General features: G+C 60.1%; 4 protein-coding genes and 2 pseudogenes across 6 annotated transcripts; 3 read left to right on the top strand and 3 right to left on the bottom strand.

Annotated features, from left to right (window-relative positions):
- Positions 1-6: 6 nt before the first annotated feature.
- Positions 7-3,038, bottom strand: ACOT8 (acyl-CoA thioesterase 8). The gene is made up of 7 exons (XM_063404530.1): positions 2,919-3,038; positions 2,036-2,334; positions 1,817-1,953; positions 1,361-1,586; positions 978-1,135; positions 466-657; positions 7-368 (listed from the first exon to the last, which is right to left on the bottom strand). Exons 2-7 carry the CDS (start codon positions 2,263-2,265, stop codon positions 250-252), a joined length of 1,062 nt encoding a protein of 353 aa, XP_063260600.1. The 5' UTR covers positions 2,266-2,334; positions 2,919-3,038; the 3' UTR covers positions 7-249.
- CTSA (cathepsin A) lies at positions 2,432-15,461 on the top strand. 2 transcript variants are annotated; one of them, XM_063404526.1, is made up of 15 exons: positions 2,432-2,605; positions 11,491-11,651; positions 11,723-11,834; positions 11,953-12,003; positions 12,267-12,353; positions 12,455-12,610; positions 12,907-12,998; positions 13,283-13,367; positions 13,486-13,577; positions 13,781-13,859; positions 14,006-14,154; positions 14,226-14,301; positions 14,410-14,499; positions 14,620-14,721; positions 14,864-15,461. In XM_063404526.1, the coding sequence occupies exons 2-15, from the start codon at positions 11,491-11,493 to the stop codon at positions 14,945-14,947; spliced, it is 1,416 nt and encodes a 471-aa protein (XP_063260596.1). In that variant the 5' UTR covers positions 2,432-2,605; the 3' UTR covers positions 14,948-15,461. The 2 variants fall into 2 exon arrangements, with proteins under 2 accessions (XP_063260596.1, XP_063260595.1); XM_063404525.1 differs by lacking the exon at positions 2,432-2,605 and adding an exon at positions 11,170-11,292.
- On the top strand, positions 3,391-4,314 carry LOC134554143 (uncharacterized; annotated as a pseudogene).
- LOC134554380 (zinc finger SWIM domain-containing protein 1-like) lies at positions 4,408-6,475 on the top strand (annotated as a pseudogene).
- NEURL2 (neuralized E3 ubiquitin protein ligase 2) lies at positions 8,422-13,276 on the bottom strand. Of its 2 annotated transcripts, XM_063404532.1 has the most exons (4): positions 12,979-13,276; positions 10,715-10,733; positions 9,925-10,575; positions 8,422-8,560 (listed from the first exon to the last, which is right to left on the bottom strand). In XM_063404532.1, the coding sequence occupies exons 1-4, from the start codon at positions 13,234-13,236 to the stop codon at positions 8,445-8,447; spliced, it is 1,044 nt and encodes a 347-aa protein (XP_063260602.1). In that variant the 5' UTR covers positions 13,237-13,276; the 3' UTR covers positions 8,422-8,444. The 2 variants fall into 2 exon arrangements, with proteins under 2 accessions (XP_063260602.1, XP_063260601.1); XM_063404531.1 differs by lacking the exon at positions 12,979-13,276 and having other exon boundaries at positions 9,925-11,108.
- A 321-nt stretch (positions 15,462-15,782) lies between the features above and the next one.
- On the bottom strand, positions 15,783-20,286 carry PLTP (phospholipid transfer protein). The gene is made up of 16 exons (XM_063404524.1): positions 19,972-20,286; positions 19,092-19,207; positions 18,837-18,936; positions 18,638-18,766; positions 18,346-18,501; positions 18,157-18,220; positions 17,926-17,989; positions 17,718-17,809; positions 17,416-17,592; positions 17,208-17,267; positions 16,948-17,109; positions 16,708-16,775; positions 16,589-16,631; positions 16,373-16,436; positions 16,214-16,290; positions 15,783-16,113 (listed from the first exon to the last, which is right to left on the bottom strand). The coding sequence occupies exons 2-16, from the start codon at positions 19,198-19,200 to the stop codon at positions 15,973-15,975; spliced, it is 1,506 nt and encodes a 501-aa protein (XP_063260594.1). The 5' UTR covers positions 19,201-19,207; positions 19,972-20,286; the 3' UTR covers positions 15,783-15,972.
- Positions 20,287-20,334: the final 48 nt, after the last annotated feature.

The raw sequence follows: 20,334 nt of genomic DNA on the forward strand, positions 1-20,334 counted from the left end.
ACAGAGTCCAGCTCTTCACCCAATGGCTTTATTTTAAGGTGGGTGAAGGATAGCTGATGGCAGCGTGTGGTTATGTGCTGTGCAGCTGGCAACGTTGCAGCAATGTTCTGTCGCAGACACCTCTGGCACCTGGACTTCCTGCAGTGCTTGGTCCTACCTGGTCACCTTCCTGTTCCTGTCCAGCTCCTGTCTTGATCTCAGGGTCCCTCCTTCGGCATGCCTGAGCCCCAGTCTATAGGGTGTCCTCAGCTAGAGCTTGCTCTGGTTTGGTGTCTGCTCCACCCTGATGACACCTTCCTGTGCGCAGGTGACAGCCAGGACCCCATCCCTGCGCCACAGCCGTCCCTGCACCAAGCCCCGGCACCCACCTGCAGAGAGAGACTGTCAGACTGCAGCCCAGTGCTCCAGGACAGGCAGGGCTGGCCTTGGCCCTGAAGGTCTCCCAAAAACACATTAAGGACTTACCAGCCCAAGGGCTCTCACACTCGTAGAGCATCCAGTGGTCAGCTCTGAAGGGCGCATGGAACCACATGGAATGGTCAAGGGACACCATGAACTTGATGCGGTACTGGCGGTGCGGGAGCAGGGCCGTGCCCAGGAAGGCGTAGTCAGAGATGTAGGCAGCCACGCAGCAGTGCACCTTCATGTCAGTCTCCCCTGCAGAGCAACCAGTGCTACCTGTCCTGCAGGAGCCCGTGGGACACGCCTGGGGCACAGCGCAAGGCAGAGTCCCAGGGGCTCTGCTCCCCTGGTGCCAGCTGCCAAGCACAGCTGAGATTCTTCTAGACTTATTCCCTTTGCCGTGGCATGCCCCAGCGCGACTCACAGCATTACCTCTGCACCACAGCTGTATTACAGCTTGAAGTGCCTGTGCAGGCAGCCCCCTAATCACAGCCATCCCAGCCCACTCTTGCACCAGTACTCCACTCGTGCTTAAGCCCCTGCATTGGGAGGCACCTGGACCCAGCAGGACCCACCTATGTAGCCTCGTGCTCGCACCCAGAAGAGCTGCTTCGGCTCCTGTGGCTCTGAGCTGAATATATCTGGTGGGTTCACGGGTTTAATTTCAATCGGCACATCTTGAGCTTGGATCTTGGTGAGACGCTTCCTGTATCCCTCGGCCACATTAGGATTCCTGCAGCCCAGCACAGAGAAGTGAGGTTAACGCCAGCCAGGCAGGTTGGAACACATCCTACTGGAAGCAGCTCCAGCCCAGGGACCCAGGGGCACACAGAAAGACAAGAGGGGCACAGCTCCTGTCGTGTCCTGCTCCTGTGTTCCCTTCCCAGTCCCCTCCCACACCTCCCTATGCCCCAGGCAGTGAAAGGCATCCCCGGTGAGTCCTTTCCACCCCACTCACTGCAGGAACTTCTGGATGAGCTCGTCCTGTGTCAGCAGCTCCTCGGGGGGTGGCACGGTCGGCATGGTGAACTGATGCTGCACTGGGCTTCCCTGGGAGAGCTGGAAGGAGGCCTGGCAGGTGAAGATGGGCTTTCCATGCTGGATGGCTTTTACGGAGCGAACAGAGAAACTCTTCCCTGTACGGGTCCGCTCCACCTCGTACAGCACCGGCACCTTGGGGTCCCCTGGGACAGGAAAGGGACGTTCTGGGCCACAGCACACCACGCACAGACAAAACCTGCCCTGCAGGCGCCGAGCCCGGCAACGCCACTCACACCCTCCCTGTTTTGCTGGGACCGGGATGACAGCGCCTCCTCACTCCTACGAACTTCCCAGCGTCCCAGCCACTGCCGGGCCCCTCCCGAACCCCTGCACCCCGTCCCCGCCGCCCGGTCCCCCGGTTCCCCGGGCGCACCTGTCCGCACGAAGTAGCAGTGCAGCGAGTGCACCTGCTCGTCGCGGCTCACGGCATGGGCTGCCGCCACCAGCGCCTGCCCCACGATCTGCCCGCCGAAGAGGTGCTGCGTGGCGGGCACCCAGTGGTGCCGGCCCCTGCGGGGAGAAGGCGGCCGCGGTGAGGGCGGCGGCGGAGGAGGAGGCGGCCCGGTCCCGCTGCCCCGGGGTCCACACGCACCTGAAGAGGTCGACCTCCAGGCGCTCCAGGTTCAGCACGCTGGTGATCAGCACGCTGCGCAGGTCCCCGGGCGGCGGCGGCTCGGATGGCGGCTCGGATCCCGGCCCCGCTCCGGCCCCGCCGGCGCCGCCCGGAGCCCCCATCACCTCCGCGAGCCGGGACCGGCACCGCGACCCGACCAGCACGGCGGACCAGGAAGCACCGCCCATCCGAGGGGCGAGGACCGCCATGTGATTGGACAGTGGAGCCGTCAGTCACCCTTGTCTTGTCAGGAGGCTCTGGGCTGGATGGCTCTCCTCCTGTCAATCGGGATACGACGGCGCTGATTGGTCAAGAGCAGGGTGTGGGCGGTGCCCGGGTGGTTTAACGGGATGGCGGGGTGGGCTTGGGCCAGTCCTGGGGGCGCGGAGCCGACAGCAGTGCGGGGAGCGTCCGGGCATCCCCCCGCGTTCACCCCTCGCTACACGCCCACTTCCTCCCCTACAAGGGCTGCCTCTACGGGCTGCGGAGCTGCGTCCCGGTGCGCAGCCACAACAGGCAGCACGGTAACCCTGTTCGCCAGGACGTCAGGTAAGAGCCGCCCGCCGCGTCCGGCTGGAGCTCTCAGCAGCCGCTGGGGTAGGGCCGTGTGCCCGGGGTCCCCCGGTGCAGCACCGCCAGGCCCCGTGGAACCGCCGCTTGGGCCCCGCCCAGCGCTGCCCCGGGGCACAGGCCCTGCCCCGTACCTGGTTTAATAACCGGGCTGATCCCGGTAGTGTGATGCCCCGGTACCGGGGCGCCGCCAGCTGTGCCACATGCTTGCTGCGTTCGCTGTATAGCTCCTGCCTTTTTCAGCTCAAGATTCCAAGTACCGGCATCTGCAGCATTCTCCAGCTGTCCTTACCTCACTTTCCACTGCAGTGGAAAGGGCTATCAGGTTTCCCTCGGGGAGCACTTGATTCCACGGCCTTCACTTCTCCAAGCAGGTGTAGTGACGCTATTTACTTTCCATCTTAGCTGGTGGATCTGCTTGTGTGCACGAATGCTGCAATGTCACTGACTAGTTACGCAACTGCTCCCTTTGCCCTTTTAAAATATAACTTGCCTTTTTAAAATACAATTTAACCTCCTTCCTTGAAGCTTTTCTTGTCATGTACTAGCCTGCTCCTCCAGAGCTGCAGAACCGTGTGGTTTAGGGTTAATGACACAAACATACGAGTATCACCTTCCACACCAATGTGATGAAGTGGTTCTTCAAGCAAGTTGCTGTGAGTCTTCTCCTACACCGGGCACCGGGCAAGGGAGGACAAGTCCTCTACGCCTTCCTTGTGGGGAGCAAGGAGTGAGGGCAGAGTGGTGCACTTGTTGCTGAAGAGATGACAGAGAGTCCAGTGGCTGAGCCTCGAGCTGCTGCAGAGCGACGGGGAGCAGCTGAAGGAGGGAGAAAGGAGAGGCAGCCAGGCAGGAGCCGGTGCCCGCACGCCGCTCTGGGTCGCAGCCACACCGAGGGGCGCTCCCGGCGTGCCGGGCCCGGTGCGATGCAGAGCGGCCGCTGCGGGCGGCGCCCGAGCGCTCCGGTGCCGCCGAGTGCCGTGAGAGGCCACACCGCGCGGGCACCGGCGGGGACCGGGAATATCCGCGATGTCCCCGCCGGCAGCGGCAGCCCGGAGCTGGCCGCGGCAGCGGTGCAGCTCTCCGTGTTTCCCCTCGGCGAGTGGGTGCAGCAGCCGTGCCTGCAGCACCGCACCGAGTGGCTGGCCGCGATCGCCGCCAGGAAAGCCGTGGCTGCAGGCACTGAGAGCCACCGGCAGGAGCTGCTCGCCGTCCTGAGAGACCTCATCACGCCGGACTTGCTGCCTCAGCTCCACCTTCTCTGGCTGCTCGAGGATGGGATCTGGGCCATGCACAGAGGGCATCTAGGAGGAGAGCAGTGACTTCTTCATGGAGCTGGAGATTGTCATCCAAGGGTTAAGTCAGATTTTCAGTGCTGGGCTCTCTCTGGAGAGCTGCATCACCACCTTGGCCCAGCACTATGAAGAGTGTGTTTGTAAGATCCCTCCTGATGCTATGACACTCTCTGGTCCCCATCCTGATCACTGTGCTGCTCAAGCAGCTCCCCAAAGTCTGCCTGTTTCAGACTCGCCTCTTGCCCTCTGGTGTGCCAGGGTAACACATCCCAGAGCTCCGGCTGGGCTTTCCCCGGTGTGGCAGCGGCTCAGCAGAAGCAGCAGCCTGTATCAGCCTCTCTTGCAGCTGTTGAGAGTCGTGTGATTGTTCTCCAGAGTCCACCAGCTCCCTAGGGCCCTTCAGTGTCAGCCTGAAACACCTCATGCTCTTCTCCAGAGTGAGCCAACAAGCTCAGTCCCTGTTAGATCCTGTATCCTGTGGTAAAACTAGAGGCTACAGAAACCACGGATGATGACAGTGAAGATTAGATTACCCAAAGGACTGAAGATGGAATTAGGCAGTCTTTGAGTGGCATTTGCACAGAGGCTGCTGCCAGGCTGTGCCTGAGTGAGCTGACAGTGGTTCAGAAGTCCATGCAGCCAATTGGCATCAGGTAGGACACGCTCAGTGTACAGATCCTGGAGGATGCCCACCCTGTGAGCATCTTCCAGGTAGGCCCAAGTATCTACACTTGCCACTTCAACCAGGCCTTCCAGCTGCCTCGTGGCACATCTTGGCTGTGCTAAATTCAGTCAGGAAGCTCTTGAAGAGGAGATGCTCAGCAGACCATGGGAGAGGGGATGTGATGCCCATCAGGCTGGGTGAGACAGTGCTGATGGCCTGTTGGAGGTCCTAAAGAGCTCCTGAAACAAGTCTTTGGATAAATCCCGGGTGGTGTCCTTCCTCACGGCAGAGATCAGCCAGCTGTCTGCCAGAGTAGTGAGGACTTTGAGCACAGGAGTCTGTGGGAGCTGCCTGACAGCTGGACCAGGCCCTACATTGAGGCGAAGCTCCAGCACCAAGTAGGAGCTGAGCTGGATGCTTCTACTGTGTCCTGTCTTGCACCTTCATCCCCTCAGCCTGTCATTTCCTTGGCATGGAAGGGGTAGTTTGGATCTTTGATCTGCTGAATGAGCGTCATTTCTTGCACAGGGCAGCAGAGGAACTGGATTGGAATCCTGATCCCGCAGGAAGAGTAACAGTCACAGACCTGGCTAACAGCTGTGGCTGGGAGCCAGCTCTGGGTGGTGTGATGTGGGAGGTGCTGCTATCACAGAATCTGCTGAGTTGGAAGAGACCCATTGGGATCATGTCCAACTCCCAGTCCTGTGCAGGACACCACAAAAATCCCACCATGTGTCTGAGAGCGTTGTTCAAACATTTCCTGGGCTCAGACAGGCTTGATGCCACGGCCACTGCCCACTGGAGCCTGTTCCAGTGCTCAGCCACCCTTTAGGTGAAAAACCTTTTTCTGATATCCTACCTCAGTCTCTCCTGACTCAGCTTTATAACATTTCCTCAAGTTCTGTCACTGGTCATGACAGTGAAGAGATCAGTGCTTGCCTTTCTGCTTCCTCTCATGAGGATGTTGAAGACCACAATGAGGTCTTCCCACAGTTTCCTCTTCTCCAGGCTGAACAGACCAAGTTACCTCAACTATTCCTCATAAGCTTCATATCCAGTCCCATCACCATCCTTGTGTTTTGAATGCTCTTTAATAGCTCAATGTCTTTTTTATATTGTGGTGCCAAAACTGCCCCCAGGACTTGAGGTGAGGCTGCACCAGTGCAGAGCAGGGCAGGACAATCCCCTCCCTTGCTGCCAGTGCTGTGCCTGATGCGCCCAGGGCACAACTGGCCCTCCTGGCTGCCAGGGCACCTCTGGCTCATATTCAACTTGCCATCAGCCAGGACCCCCAGGTCCATTTCCACAGTGCTGTCTCCAACTTGTTACCCTGTCTATGTATACAGCCAGGGTTGCCCTGTACAAGGTGCAGAATCTGTCACTTGCTCTTGTTAAACTTCATATGGTTGGTGATTGCCCATCTCTCCAATTTGTCAAGGTCTCTCAGCAGGGCCTCTCTGCCCTCAATGGAGTTGACAGCTTCTCCCAATTTAGTGTTGTCAGCACTGCACAGTACTGAATTAGTTAGTATTCCTTCATGTTCTCAGTCCAAGTCGTTAAATGAAGATGTTGAAGAGAATTAGGCCAAGGATGGAGCCCTATGGAACCTCTCTAGTGACTGGACACCACCCTGATGTCACCCCATTCACTGTAATTCTTTATGCCCAGCCTGTGAGCCAGTTGCTCACCCATTGTGTAACAGGGTTATTCAGCTGCAAGCTAGATTCTGTCCCAAAGAATACTGGGACAGACAGTATCACAAGCTTTGCCGAAGCCCAAAACATTCCATCTACTGGCTTTCCTTGGTCAGTTAGGTGGGTTTCCCTGTTGTAGAAGGAAATCATGTTCAACAAGCAGGACTTTGCCCTCATGAAGCCATGCTGGCTGTGACTGGTGCCTCTGTTCTCCTCCGGGTGTTTTTCAGTACCTGCCAGAATGATCTTTTCCATGATTTTACTGAAGTGAGACTGACAGGCCTGTAACTTCCAGGGTTCTCCTTCTTGCTCTTTGAAATCAGGATATTGTTCCCCAGCTTCCAGTCACGTGGCACCTCTCCAGATTCCGAAAACTGCTCAAAATCATCAAGAGTCTTTGTGATGACATCAGCCAGCTCTTTGTGGTTTCTCAAATTAATCCCATAAGGGCCCATAGTTTTGTAGGGATCTAGGTATAATAACATGTGACAGAACTATTTCATCTGTGGCCAGCATCCAGCTGTGAGGTGTTGAGCAACAGAGCCAATAAATCACCCTTGTGTTGTTTGGGAGCTGAGTCTGTCCCTGTGCCAGCTGCAGCCACCCCTCCCTGCCCAGGGAGTCTGGCAGGGTTTGGGGCAGTGCTCCTCGGTGCCAGTGGTCGTGTGTCACCGTGGTGTCCCAGCTGGGAGGAGGTGGCAGCTCCTGAACCCCTGCAATCCCACTGTGCTGCAGCCCACTGTAGAGCAGCAGTGTTGTTTGTCTGGTTGCAGCAGCTGCTCTCAATTCTCAAGAAAGAGGAACCCGCCCTCGTGTGTGGGGGTCACTGCCGGGCAGATAACACTGCAGGGAGGTGGGGAGCAAAGGCTTCACGCAAGGGTGGGGGAGGGAAAACAGCCTGGAGAGTAAACGCCCTGGTCTGTGGGCGCTGCTCTAGAGCGGGTGAGTTCCCCAGCCCTGTGGCAACCAGATGAGCTCCAGCCCCAGCAGCTCCCAGCCTGCTGTTGGGACTTAGCAGGGAATGTCAGAAACCTCACTCCATTGCTGTTGTTCTGTCACTGTCCATGTCTTCCCCATTTAGCAATTCCTTCATTAACACTTTGGTGTTGATGGAGCTGGTCCTGGTTGCGGGCTGGGAATTTCCTTTGAGCAAGAGTTTTGTAACATGATCTGATACTATCGAGTCTGGGACTAAATATAGCATCGTGTTTCTTTAAAGCACCTTTTTGTAAGCTGAGAGCTGCTTGTTTCCCCTTTGATTGTGCTGTGGAAGAGGCTGGGAAGGCTTTGCCAGCCCCTTTGCTATCTTTCTGGCTCCCATGCACACCCCTCTGATTTTAGACCTCTCCCCTCCAGCCTGCTCCTCTGCAGAGCTGCCACCCTGCCTCCCCTCCAGCCTGGCATAGGCACTGCAGGATGCCAGCTGCCATCCCCACCTGCCAGGAGTTGAAGGGTCTGGCTGAGGGCATGGAGCTCCAAGTCAGGATGGCTGTGCCCTGCACCAGGTCACTGTGACTGGCTCTGTAGCCACAGACACGTGCCCAAGCAACGGCTGCTGCCAGCACTGCTGTCTGGGTGCTCCAGCATCTGACTCGTCCCCCTCAAAGCTGAACACACAGGAAATAACTCATCGTTCTCTGGGTAAACATCTTTCCCAAGAGTGAAACTGCCCGGCCAGGATGAGCGTCCAGCTGTAATTTACCTCCACGTGAGTGCTGTGCTGTCCCTCCCACACTCCACCTGCCCCAGTACTCACTCTGATCCATCCAGACAGTCCCAGCATAATTCCAGGGCTGGGGACATGTCCTGAACCCCACTGCTGTGCACTGTGGCCTGTGCTCCCTTCCTCACTGGTGGGGGAACTGCTCCCACGAGGGGTTGCTGAAGCACAGGGGCAGTCCCAGGCCCCCAAGCCTCCTTTGACAGAGTCTTGTCTGGAAGCACTTTATTGCTTTCTCTGACCCACATCAATCCCCCTGCCCATGCTCTGGGCATGCCACAGCAACAGTGTGGGGAAAATCCCAGCCCCACTTTGCCTTTCTCTCATGTCAGCCCTCCAGCAGCACATGCTGGGCTGAATGGGCAGGGAGGGGCACAGAGCCTGCCAGGCAGCCACCACTGGGGGCTGTTGATGTGGGGGACAGCCCAGCAGCAGCCTCGATACCTCACTCATGTTGGCAGAAGCTCTTGAGTAGTGGGGGCAAGTCCAGGCCATCGATGGCCAGGCGGTGCACAATGTGTTTCTGGATAACCAGCCGGCACAGTGTCTGCAGGGAAGGAACTGGAAGAGAACAGAGAGTGTACCTGAGCTGGGCAGGTCGGTAGTGAGGCTGAGCACAGAGGGGTGGAGGAACTGGCAGAGCTTCTCTGAGGCACTATGGTCAAAGGCAGTGGTGGGTGAGTTTGTTCTGTGGCATCACCCTGCCCTGGGCTTGAACTGGCTGTGCGGGGGCTGGTGCCAGGCTACTCCAACAGGGCTGGAAGCTCAAGGGCCCTGGGCAGCAAAGATCTTCCCGTTATTAGGAGGAAAGTTGAGAGATAGCTAAGTGCCCAAGCAGTGTGTGACTGCATGATTTGCATTTCTTTCTCTGGCAGCTGTTGAGCAACTTTCCAGAATCTCACATACCCATGCTGTGCTTCTTTTCCATCTCAGTCCCTTGCTCTGCCTGCACTGGTCCCAGCACTAGGCTGCTGGGTGAGTGTTTACAGGCTGGGGCTGCACTGCCTGCAAAGACAGCACCCGCCATGCCTTTGGGGCAGACCACCATGGGAACCGTTCCCTTGGGCACCTGCACAGAATCTGCCTGGTTCCTGCTCTTGTGATATCACTTCCCAGAGCCATGGTTGGCTCAGCAGCATGAGCACTGTCTGCTGCAGCCAGCACTCTTCTCAGGTGTTACACCAGGGGAGAATACCAGGTTCCAGCCTTGGAACAGAAGCAGCTGCTCTTGACACCAGCATGTGAGGCAGTGGCTCCCAGTGCTGGAGGCAGCCAGTAGTCTGGCTCTAGCTTTTCTTCTGGCTGTGTCTCACCTGATCCATCACCTCATTTTTCCAGCATGGTGCTAATTAGCACTCATCAGCCTGGTCCCTCCCAGTTAGCCAAGGGACATGGGATAATGCCTGGGCTCCAATGGCATCACAGGGTGTCTGCCCAGGGAACACGGTGTCTGGGACACACAGCAGGTGCGTGGGCGCAGTGTGCTGAGCCGTGGTGGGTGTAGGTGGATGTTTTGATCCACCAGGGCAGGATCTGGCTGCCACGTGCTGTAGGCAGGCTGGGTTGACAGCCCACAGCTCACAGCTGTGGGACAGGCCCAAACACCCAACTCCATCACTCTGCTTGGGAAGGGTGGCCGGGGGGGCCTCTCCTGACTGCTGCTGCTTCTGGGGGTCTCTCCCCTGGCTCCAGCACAGCATCTATGGCAGAGCTTTCGTCAGACACTGCCCAGCACCAGTACTGTGGATCTCACCTGTGCTCCACAAGGACCAGAGGCTTTCCTGTGCCCTCCTACCCCTTCTGTCCCTCTGCCCAGTGGCACACACCAACCTTCCCACTGTTGCCGACTATGGGATGACCCCACCAGAGCTCCCCCACTCTCAGCTCACACAGCACGTTCCTCAGGGAGGGGCACAGGTACCTACAGCCATAATCCACCGGGATGACCCGGACACTCTTGGTGGAGGCAAAGACGTCAACGACAGCGTAGAGCGGGCGGGCGGCGGGCAGGCCCCTGGCGCTCGGCCCCATGTCCTCGCCGTTGATGACGATGTGCATGTCGGCGGTGCCGTCGGGCTGCGGGGCGTACAGCACCCCGATGCGACTGCGCCGGGCCGTCGCGGGCAGCACATTCGTCTTGAACAGGTCATCCAGGATGTGGCTGTAGCGGCCGGGCCGGCTGCGCCCCACCAGCGTGTCACGGGGGATCCGCACCCGCTCGATCAGCAGGAAGGGCTCCCAGGGACGCCCCTGTGCCCGCGCCTCCTCCCCCTCCACCACCACACGGTTGTGGTTGCGGGTGATGGCAAACACCCAGGTGTCCCCCATGTTGACCAGATCCGGCAGCGAGTACTCAGGCACTACCTCCAGGCTCTGGGGATCGTGGGCTGTCAGTCCCACGCGCAAGTGCCCGCACCAGCCCAGCTCCTTCTCCTCAATCTCCACCAGGAAGATCTGCCCGGGTGCCAGAGGCTCCTGGCTGAAGCAGAGCCCGTTGGCAAAGCTCTCCACGCGTGTGGCTTGCGTGCGTGAGGCATCCAGGCGGATGTTGGCGCCGTGGATGTGGTGGAAGCGTGCAGCAAGCCGGCACCGGGCAGCCATTGCTGCCGGAGCTATTTTTAACTGTCCCTGTCACAGCTGCTGTGAGGTGGTGACAGCCCGGCTGGGAGGGACAACCAGAGGGCTCAAGGGGGGTCTTAGTGCCATGGGGGAGGTTGGGGGGCCCCTGTGGCTGCTGGGCACAACAGGGCCTGAACCAGACCCACAGACATTCCACACTGGACTGTCCAGCACTGCCACCTGGGCCGGGGTACCTGGCTGTGCCCATGCTGTCCAGCAGTGCCTGGCAGTGCCCGGTGGTACCAGTCATAGCCAGCAGTGGCCAGTGGTCATCACATGGTGATGCCCGGCTTTACCCGGCGGTGCTGGGTGGCACCCAGCTGTGGCCGGTGGTACCCAGCAGTGTCCGGTGCCCAGCAGTAACTGGTGGTGTCCGGTAGTGCCCACGCCCCGCCAGCTGTCCCCATTGGGGTGTGGGGCCTCCGTCGGTGCCCGCCCCCCCATCCACGGTGGCGGTCCCGGTCCCGGGCCGGTGCCGGTCCCGGTCCGGTCCCGGGCCGCTCCGGGCCGCTCCCACGTGCGTGGGCGGGGCCGGGGCGGGTCCCGCCCCCCGGGGCGCTGATTGGCCGCTGTCGGGCCCCGCCCCGCTCACGTGAGCGCCGCAGGTCATATGGGCGCGTGTCATGTGCCCGCCGTGACCGCCGCCTGCGAGCGCCGCGCCGGGAGCGGCCGCGGTCAGCGGGACCGGGGCACCGGGACGGGACCGGGGGGACGGGGTGGAGGGATCGGGACTGGCTCCAGGGGAGCCCACTGGGCCAGGTCAGCCCCGAGTGGGGGACCGGGCCGGGGCAGCCGGGCTGGGGCGCTCGCGGGACGCTGCCGCGGCCGTTCCTGGCCGACAGCGCCCTGATCGTCCCTTCCGCCCACCGCAGATGGGGCCAGTGTTGCTGTCGTCGTTGCTGCTGCTGGGGTTAGGCCAGGCCGCCCCCCGGGACCATGAGGTGACGTACCTGCCCGGGCTGTCAAAGCAGCCCTCCTTCCGCCACTTCTCGGGCTACCTCTGCGCCGGGCCGGGCAAGTACCTGCACTACTGGTACGTGGGACTGCGCCTGGCGATGGGGGGGCACCTGCTGGAACCAGGCACTCACAGCTGCACGTCCACAGGTTCGTGGAGGCCCAGAGCAATCCCCAGAACAGCCCTCTGGTGCTGTGGCTGAACGGAGGCCCTGGCTGCAGCTCCATGGAGGGCTTCCTCAAGGAGCATGGCCCCTTCCTGGTTAGTAGTCACTGCTATCCTGTGGCTCGAGGACTCAGGGGATGACCAGCTGCGTGGCACGAGCCATCCCGCTGTGTCCTGCCCTGCTTTGCCCATCAGTCACCACCTTCTTCTTCAGATCCAGCCTGATGGGGTCACACTGAAGTACAATGAGTACGCATGGAACAAGGTACAGACACTGCTTCCCTTTGGGGCTTTGAGATGGGGTGGCCCTGAGCCAGTTTCTCCTGTCCTCTCCATGGAGCCGACCCTTCTGCTGCTCCCCTCCCACCCAACACACCCTCCTCTGGAGTCTGCTCTTGAGCAGCACAGGAATGTGGCCACCCCAGCACAGCCCTGGGGCGGGCCATGCTCCTGTGGGTGCTGCCATGGGCGGGGCCAGCAGCCACAGGAGGTCTCCCCTGATTGCTGGCTCCTCTGCTGTCCTCGTAGATTGCCAACATCCTCTACCTGGAGTCTCCCGCTGGTGTTGGCTTCTCATACTCTGATGACAAGAAATACGCCACAAACGACACGGAGGCAAGTGACTGGGGTGCAGGGAGAGCCCTGCTCCCCTGCCTGGCCTCTCCTGGGCATGGGGTGCAGCCTCACCACCTGACCATGCCACCTCCTCCCTGCAGGTTGCTCACAACAACTACCTGGCACTGAAGGACTTCCTCCGGCTCTTCCCCGAGTACTCCAAGAACGATCTCTTCCTCACAGGGGAGAGCTATGGAGGTGTCTACATTCCCACACTGGCAGAGTGGGTGATGCAGGACCCCAGCCTCAACCTGAAGGTGGGCAGCTTGGCTCTGCCTAGCTGGAGGGCTTGGCACAGCTGGGGTGGGACCAGCCGGGACATAGGGCATGCCTGGCCCTGCAGCCTTTCATCTCTTCCTGGGGTTCTGGCAGCAGCTGCTGGTGGACGTGTCTGTCCCTGCTGCCAGGGCAGCGTCCTCAGGCACCCCCAACCCTCCCTGTTCCCTCTGCAGAGTAAACAGTTCCACATCTGCTTCCTGCCTGCGGCTGCTGTGCTGTGACTGCCCTGCGGGGAGCTGGAACACAACAGGGTTGTTTTCTTCTTGCCTCGCAGGGAATCGCTGTGGGAAACGGCCTCTCATCTTATGAGATCAATGACAACTCCCTGGTTTACTTTGCCTATTACCACGGGCTGCTGGGGACCGAGTAAGAGCAGAGGGAATGCTGGATCTGCCATCCCTGTGCAGGATGGGTACACAGCTGAGGCTGGGTTGGTGGTGTTGAGACAAGGGCAGCACCTAGTCTGCCCTGGGCCAGCAGCTGGGCTGTGGCTCCTTGTGCCAGGCAGCTCCCATGGGTGCATTTGTTTGTGGCGTAAAGAGGGCATGGAGCCAAGCTGTGTGCCTTGTGGCCACTGGGCAGAGAGCTGCAGGGCAGCTGTCATGTCAGTGTTGCCACCTGGTCCAAGTGGTCCTGGTCTCTGCCCACAGGCTATGGAAAGACCTGCAGGCCTTCTGCTGCTCCCAGGGGAAGTGCAACTTCCATGACAATGCCAACCTGAACTGCACACTCAAGGTGAGGAGAGCCAGAGCCCCTCTACATGGTGCTGAGCAGCACATGCCTGGCTCCTGGTGGGCCCACAGTTCCAGAAGGGTCCTGCTGAGTCCCAAACCCTCCTTGTGGTTCCTTGCAGATGGGGGAGATGATTCAGATTGTAGAGGAGTCTGGCCTCAATATCTACAACCTCTATGCCCCATGTGATGGAGGTGTCCCAGGGAGCGTAAGGTGAGAGTGGCCCCAGGAAAAATGGTTCTATAGGCACCAGCTTGCTTTGGTTGCACTGGCACAGAGGGACATGGTGGGCTGGGCAGGGGGCCCCTCTGGGAGATGGATGATGTGTGACTGCTGCTGAGGACTCCCCCCAGGAAAGCCCTTAGCCCTTGTTCTCCAGGGTTTTCAGTCTGTCCTCATGCTCACTCTGGCTACAGGTACGAGGGTGATTATCTCATCACACACGACCTGGGCAACTCTTTCATCCGGATGCCACTGCGGTTCTCCTGGAGGCAGGTGAGCTGAGCTGCCCATGCTGCTGGGCTGTGAGCACCCTCTGTTCGGCCAGTTGCTCTGTGCTGTTGTGGGGAGGAGGGAGGTGGGAAAGCAGCTGCTCCATGGGGCAGGTGCTGCTGTGACAGTGACTCTCCCAACTCTACCAGAACCTGTTCCGGATGCCAGTAGCCCGAAAGAAGGTCCGGATGGACCCCCCCTGCACCAATTCCACAGCCCCTAGCATGTATCTGAACTCCCCTGAGGTGCGGAAGGCTCTGCACATCTCCCCCGAGGCCCCGGAGTGGCAGGTGTGCAGGTAAGCAAGCTGTGGGCAGGGAGAGACTGCTCTGAGAAGGAGCAGACATGATGCCAATGCTTCCTCCACAGCTTCGATGTGAACCGCAGCTACAAGCGCCTGTACATGCAGATGAATGAGCAGTACCTCAAGCTGCTTGGAGCCACGGTGTGTGCAGGGGAGCCCACAGACCCAGGGAGTGTCTCTGGCAGCTCAGCCTCCTACCTGGCTGGGGCTGCTGCCCTGCCAATAGCTCACTTTCTGTCTGCTACACAGAAATACCGGATCCTGGTGTACAACGGGGATGTTGACATGGCTTGCAACTTTCTCGGGGATGAGTGGTTTGTGGATTCCCTATGCCAGAAGGTAAATGGGCAGGGCCCAGGTCAGGCCAGTCACTGCCTCCGGGCTATGGGCTGTAGCTGGCTGTGACAGGAGAATGGGCAGGGCCAGCTGCAGTGCTGAAGGCTCTGCTGCTGCTCCCAGGTGCAGGTGGCTCGTCGGCCCTGGCTCTATACTGAAAACGGTGAGAACCAGATCGGTGGCTTTGTGAAGGAATTCACCAACATCGCTTTCCTCACTGTCAAGGTAGGGCTGAGGGCTCTGGGAGCCAGGGATAGGGCTGTGGGTGGGTGTGCTGGACACCAGGGCTGCAGTCAGGGTAGGCTGGTGTCAGCTGGGCTGTGGCAGCAGCCCTGGCACACTGACAACCACTGCCCCTTTCCTACAGGGAGCTGGCCACATGGTGCCCACAGACCGGCCACTTGCTGCCTTCACCATGTTCTGCCGCTTCATTAAGAACCAGCCTTACTGAGAGCTGCAGAGGTAGCACCCGGCGCTCCAGCTGCTCTGACCACCCCACCTGCTCTCACTGCCGGCACCTTGCACAGCCCATCCTCGCTGCTGCTCGGCTACACCACAGACCTGTCACACCTGCAGCCTTTCCCCCGGCTGGACAGGGCTGCCTGCCATGGGCGGGGGACCTGGGCTGGGGGACTCTGTTCCTTGTGGGAGAGGCATTGCGCACCTGATGCAGACACCTCCTTCCTTGTGGCTTCCTGTCTTGCCTCCTCTTTGTCTGCGGCGGCAGCAGCAGCTTCCCTCCCAGGCAGGGAGCAACCCCCAGCGCTTCCCCTTGGCCCCACATGCACACGGCCTGGGCAGGCTATGAGGAGCAGCAGCAGGGGGTGGCTGGGTCCTGCACACCTCTACCTTGGCTCCCACCACCTCTGCTCCCACTGAAGGGGACTTACCACTACTACCACACCAATCCCACTGCCAGGGCACGCAGTGCTTCAGGAACTTGCAATAAATTCTGACCGAGGTGATTCTGCTCCTCCTCACACCTTTGTGCCAGCCCCTGCTTCACTTTCCTCTGCTCACTGAGGAGCACCAGTGATTGTCAACGCCCTCTGCAAGAGAGCCTTGGTCTCTGTGAGCTGTGCCCTCTCTGCAGGGGTCCCTGCAGCCAGGAAACGAGTGACCCATCTAAGTGGCAGTAGCACAGTCACTCTGAGCCCTGTGGTACTGCACTAAGCTGTGTCTGCTCCCAAGGATCCAAGCTGGGCAGCAGCATCAGCTGCCTCCTTTCCACGTCTGCACCATGTACCCCAGCATGGACATGTCCTCCAAGCAACAAGGCCACGTGGTTGGAGTCAGGTGGTTTATTAGTGTAATGAGCAGGGGTGCAGCAGGGGTTCCCAGAGCACCCTCTCCACCTTGCTGCGCCCCACCAGGGCCTGGATGCCCTGACAATGTGCTGGTGGTGCCAGGGAAGCTGCTTCCTACCTACAGTCTACGGGTCCAGCCCGGGATGTGCCCTTGGTCCAGGGAGGAGAGCTAGAGCGAGCTGGGGTCCAGGCTGGGCTCTGCGGGCCAGGAGCTGGCGTAGGCAGCGGCAGTCGGTACTGGGCGGTATTTCTCAATCACCTCCCGTAGCCCCTTGGAGAAGTGGAGATCAGCTCCCACTGTGAGGAATCCCTGCAGAGGGAAGAGGGTCAGTGCAAGGCCAGTGCAAGGAGGTGACAATGCCCTTCGCAGCAGGACATGGAGGCACAGACTGTCCCATCCTACCACGTACCGCGTGATTGGTGACCACCTCCCTGGTGAAGTCCATGCCTTCGGGCAGCGGGATCTGCACCCCCTTCTTTGTCCTCTCTGCAGAGAGAGAGAGCTGGGATGAGGCTGAGCCCTGCTGTGCCCCTGCCTACACTCCCCTTTGTGTGGGAGCAGTGCTTACCGTTAATGATGGGCATGATGGTCAGCTGCAGCAGGGTCTTCAGTGGCGCCTGCAGTGAGAACAGCTGTGGGAGAAGAGCTGGGGTCAGTGTAGTGGCAGAGCTCCAGCCAGGGCAGAGAGGGCTGTAAGTGGGGATCCTGAATGGACAGCCTCTCCCCAGCCCACCCCACGCTGTGGCTGGGTGTAAGGGTTCCCAGGCCATCACCATGCTCTCACCGCAAGTGACTCCAGTGCTGACTGCTTGGAATAGATGCGAAACCTGGACAGAAGGAAGCAGTTGTGAGTAGGGTGTGGAGGGGACTCTCCCCATGCCCCCGTTGGGACTCTCCCCATACCGTCGTAGGTCCAGCTGCACGCGCAGCGCCTTCCCTTGCAGATACACCTTGGCACTCAGCTTGGTTTCCTGGGGAGGGAGAGGGCTGACTCACAGCAGGCAGAGGACAACCAGGCCAGCTCACCCCAGAGGTGCAGTGTCTCTCTGCTTGGTGACACCAGTGCCTTACAACAGAGGATGTAGGACACTGCTCCTGTGTACACTGGGTAGCTGCACAAGGAACCCCAGCCCCCCTCCTCACCATGGCCATGCTGGAGAGCTGGACAGGTGGGCGGTCTGGGGGCACCAGTGAGATGTTCAGGAAAGCAGACACAGAGACTGAGGTCCCTGAAGGTTTGATGATGCAGCGTGGAGGAGCAGAGACCTGCAGCACGAGTCGCAGCGGAGCATCCACAGAAGGGCTCTGGGGAAGGCAAGTGAGCTGGAGGCTGGGAGCAGGGCAGGGCTGTGCCCTGCCCTGGGGCTCTGCCATGCCTTCCACCCTGTCTGGGGGCTCCTTACCAGCATGAAAATAGTCCCAAAGAATGTGGCTCTCAGCAAAACCTCCAGGTCCTTAGGCACCTGTGGAGTACACAAACGACTGGAGGGGGAGCGAGCCACTGCTGCAGGGCCCAGCAAAGCTGCTCCCTGGATGGCACCTCCTTTGCTCTGTGATGCAGCCACCCCTCCCTCCTGCCTGCACACAGTCCAAGTGTCTGGTTCTCCTTACCTTCTCCCCCTGGAGCTCTATGGTCAGCACTCCTGCCTGGAAGTATGAGTGCATGGCTGAGTCGAAGAAGTACTCAGAGAAGGCAACATAAACCATACGTTCAGTCTCCTTGATCACCGGCTCCACTGCATGGTTCTCCAGCTCCTGGTCCTCTCTCACCCGGGGGAAGAACATGCCCTAAACCAAGAGCAGGAGAGGTTTCCACAGCCACCTCACCTGCTCCATGGAGCCCAACATGCCTGCTGGCACAGCCTTTCCCACAGGGATGGGGAAGGACCTGCAAGGCAGGACCCAGTGTTCACCTTGAAGTCAAGGTCAAGGGTGTCAGTGGAGATGGATGGATCTCGTAGGAGGGAGTAGTCAATCCCAATGTGCTCATCCACGTAGTTCCTCACTGCCAGGGAAGATGTGCTGGTGTGACTTAGCCTGGAGCTGCCTGGCAGCCTGGTGCCCAGCCCTGTCTGCCCCACAGTGAATGAGATCCAGTCCCTTTCCCAGGACAACACACACCAGGCACTGTGTCCAGCAAAGAGTTCAGCAGCACGAGGCTGGCATGTTCCAGGGATGGGCAGATCTGCAAGGCAAGGAGCCAGACTGAGGGGAGTCACTCCCAGGACTGAATGAGGAGCTGCAAAGGCAGGACAAGGCCCAGCAGATGGGCAGGATACAACTCTGCCCTCTCCAACACAAAGAGCCGATCCCTAACATCCCACAGCCCCTCTCCTCTGCGCTCAGCTGTACCTGCTGGCTGAGGAGGAAGCGCATCCCCGTGACAATGAAGGTGCTCAGGAACTCATAGACCTTCCTGGAGGACACAAGAGTGGTTCTGCACTGCCTGCTCTCCTTGTGGCTCTGTGCCTATTCCAGCACACAGCTGGGCTGAGGAAGCACTGAGGGTGTGGGACAGCCAGGCACAGGGGTCAGGTGTACCTGAGTGTGCCAGAGAAGCCAGCATGCATTCTGGCTATGGAGGCATTGCAGGTCATATTGGAGATCTTGAGGCGCCCAGCCTCATCCTTGGCCAGCTGCAGCACTGTGTAGATGTGGACACCATCCGCAGAGGCGTTGATGGACCCAATGTCATAGCTGGAAGCCAGGAAAGCAGATGAAAGGAGCACACAGCTCCTGCCAGCTGCAGGGCAGCAAGGCACCTGTGGCACCCAGCAAGCACAGCTGTGGGGTGGGCTAGAGCCCAGAGCAGCAGGAAGGGGAGGCAGCTCACAAGAACCAGTAGAGCAGCTGCCTGCGGAAGCGTAGGCTAATAGAAGCATCGTTGATGTTGAAGACAAGGTGCTGCTGGGGCTGGAAATTCAGGTCTGAAAAGGCCAGCTGCAGGTCTGTCACCTTGACCCTGCAGGGAAGGGACAGGGGTTAGACAGACAGAGGGACATGGGAAGCCATGGGCAGCTGGCAGTACTCACTGGCTGATGTTGTACTGGAACTGCCCCTCGTTCCCATGCAGGTCTGACACCGTGATGTTCTGCAGCTCCTGCTCCACAAAGCGCAGCCCCTCCTGCTTCACTGCAGGGAAAAACGAGGCTGGGCTGGGACGTGACCCCCCAGCAGCATCGCCCCTGACACTGCCCGCTCCACTGCAGAGCCCTACACAAGCACAGACCCCAGGAGCGTGCCCAATGTCCCTCTCCCAGGCTGTGAGATCCTGGCTGGCCCCTTACCCAGGTCCAGCCCCTTGGAAGTAATCCGGATCTTACAGCCAGGAGGACTGTGCGAGGCTGTGACCAGCGAGGGCAGAAGGAGGAGAAGGAGGCAGCTGCCGGCAGCCATCTCACACCTGGAGGCAGAGAGCAGGATCAGCACAGACTGGCCTGGGGACGTGCACACGTGTCCCCACGGACAGGCCCGGGGACACACTGGAAGGGAAGCAGCTGCTGTCCAGCCTGGCCAGGGCAGGAGACAGCTCCAAGGAACACCCCACGGCTCCACTGTTCTCCCTGGAACCCCCCGTGCTGCGCAGGTCGCCTTTGCCCAAAGCCTCTGGACCAGCAGCCCACGAGGGGCATGGCCCCCAACCCAGGGTGCTGTGCATAAGCCCCAGCACTGGCGCTGTGGAGCCCGCGGGTCCCACATCTGGGGACATCCACTCCAGCACTCCCCCGGCCCTGAACACGCCCCGCTCCCAAAACCGCAGGGACAGGCACCAGCTCCGTGCGTGCGGCTGCAGCGGGGAGCCTCAGCACTTCGCAGAGGAGCGAGCCCTCACCCATGGGGCTGTCCCACAACCCTCAGAGCCCCCCCGAGATGTGCCGCCAGCTCCCAGGCTGGTTTGAGACGGGAGCTGGAGCCTGTCCATCCCGCAGCAACAGGAAGAGCTCCGTGCGAGGCTGCGGGATGGAACGGGGCACCACCACAGCTTCCCCCAGTTCTCTGAAGGGAGAGGATGGGGGACCCCCTCCCCAGGGCTGTGTGATGGGACGGGGCTCCCCCATTTCTGCGAAGGGAGAGGATGGGGGATCCCCTTTCCCGGGGCTCGGAGCCACCGTCGTGGCGAGGCTGGAGGGTTCCCCTACACAATGCAGGCTCAGTTTGGGTACTTACAGCGAGGCTTGTCCCGGCGTGAGGAAGCTGAATCACGTGAAGGCAGGAGGGAGAGACAACACCGCCAGCTCCAAGACTTTCTTTTGAGCTGGCTGAGGTTTCCCTGCCTTTATATAGCCCCCAGCTGCCACTCCTTGCGGGCTCACAGCTGGGAGGAGACAGCGGGACGGACGGACGGGGAGGATGCAGGTCTGTGTCCCGCCGAGCCCGGCTGGCCGCCAGACCCGGGACAGGCAGCTCGCCTGGCCATCCCAACTCCAGGCTGCACACGAAGCCTTCTCCCCCCGAAAACACCGCTCCCCGCGTCCTGCAAGTGCAGCCACTGCCGTAGATCTCTTCGGCACCCCCCGTGCGAGGGGCACA

The sequence above is a fragment of the Prinia subflava genome, chromosome 8 (genome assembly GCF_021018805.1).
Source record: "Prinia subflava isolate CZ2003 ecotype Zambia chromosome 8, Cam_Psub_1.2, whole genome shotgun sequence".
NCBI classification, from domain to species: Eukaryota; Metazoa; Chordata; class Aves; order Passeriformes; family Cisticolidae; genus Prinia; species Prinia subflava.

Bases quoted from the DNA above. Each gene is read 5' to 3' on its own strand.
- ACOT8 (XM_063404530.1), bottom strand. From the start codon at position 2,265: ATGGCGGTCCTCGCCCCTCGGATGGGCGGTGCTTCCTGGTCCGCCGTG. The intron at 1,587-1,816 runs GTGCGCCCGGGG...TTCCTGTCCCAG, and splicing joins CTGCTACTTCGTGCGGACAG to GGGACCCCAAGGTGCCGGTG. The intron at 1,136-1,360 runs GTGAGTGGGGTG...GCTGGGCTGCAG, and splicing joins CTCATCCAGAAGTTCCTGCA to GAATCCTAATGTGGCCGAGG.
- CTSA (XM_063404526.1), top strand. From the start codon at position 11,491: ATGGGGCCAGTGTTGCTGTCGTCGTTGCTGCTGCTGGGGTTAGGCCAG. The intron at 11,652-11,722 runs GTACGTGGGACT...GCACGTCCACAG, and splicing joins GGCAAGTACCTGCACTACTG to GTTCGTGGAGGCCCAGAGCA. The intron at 13,860-14,005 runs GTGAGCTGAGCT...CAACTCTACCAG, and splicing joins TGCGGTTCTCCTGGAGGCAG to AACCTGTTCCGGATGCCAGT.
- NEURL2 (XM_063404532.1), bottom strand. From the start codon at position 13,236: ATGACAGCTGCCCTGCAGCTCTCTGCCCAGTGGCCACAAGGCACACAG. The intron at 8,561-9,924 runs GTAGGTACCTGT...GTTCTCTTCCAG, and splicing joins CATCCCGGTGGATTATGGCT to TTCCTTCCCTGCAGACACTG.
- PLTP (XM_063404524.1), bottom strand. From the start codon at position 19,200: ATGGCTGCCGGCAGCTGCCTCCTTCTCCTCCTTCTGCCCTCGCTGGTC. The intron at 17,810-17,925 runs GTGTGTGTTGTC...CTTCCCTGGCAG, and splicing joins TTTGCTGGACACAGTGCCTG to TGAGGAACTACGTGGATGAG. The intron at 16,776-16,947 runs GTGAGGAGGGGG...CTCCCTCCCCAG, and splicing joins AGCTCTCCAGCATGGCCATG to GAAACCAAGCTGAGTGCCAA.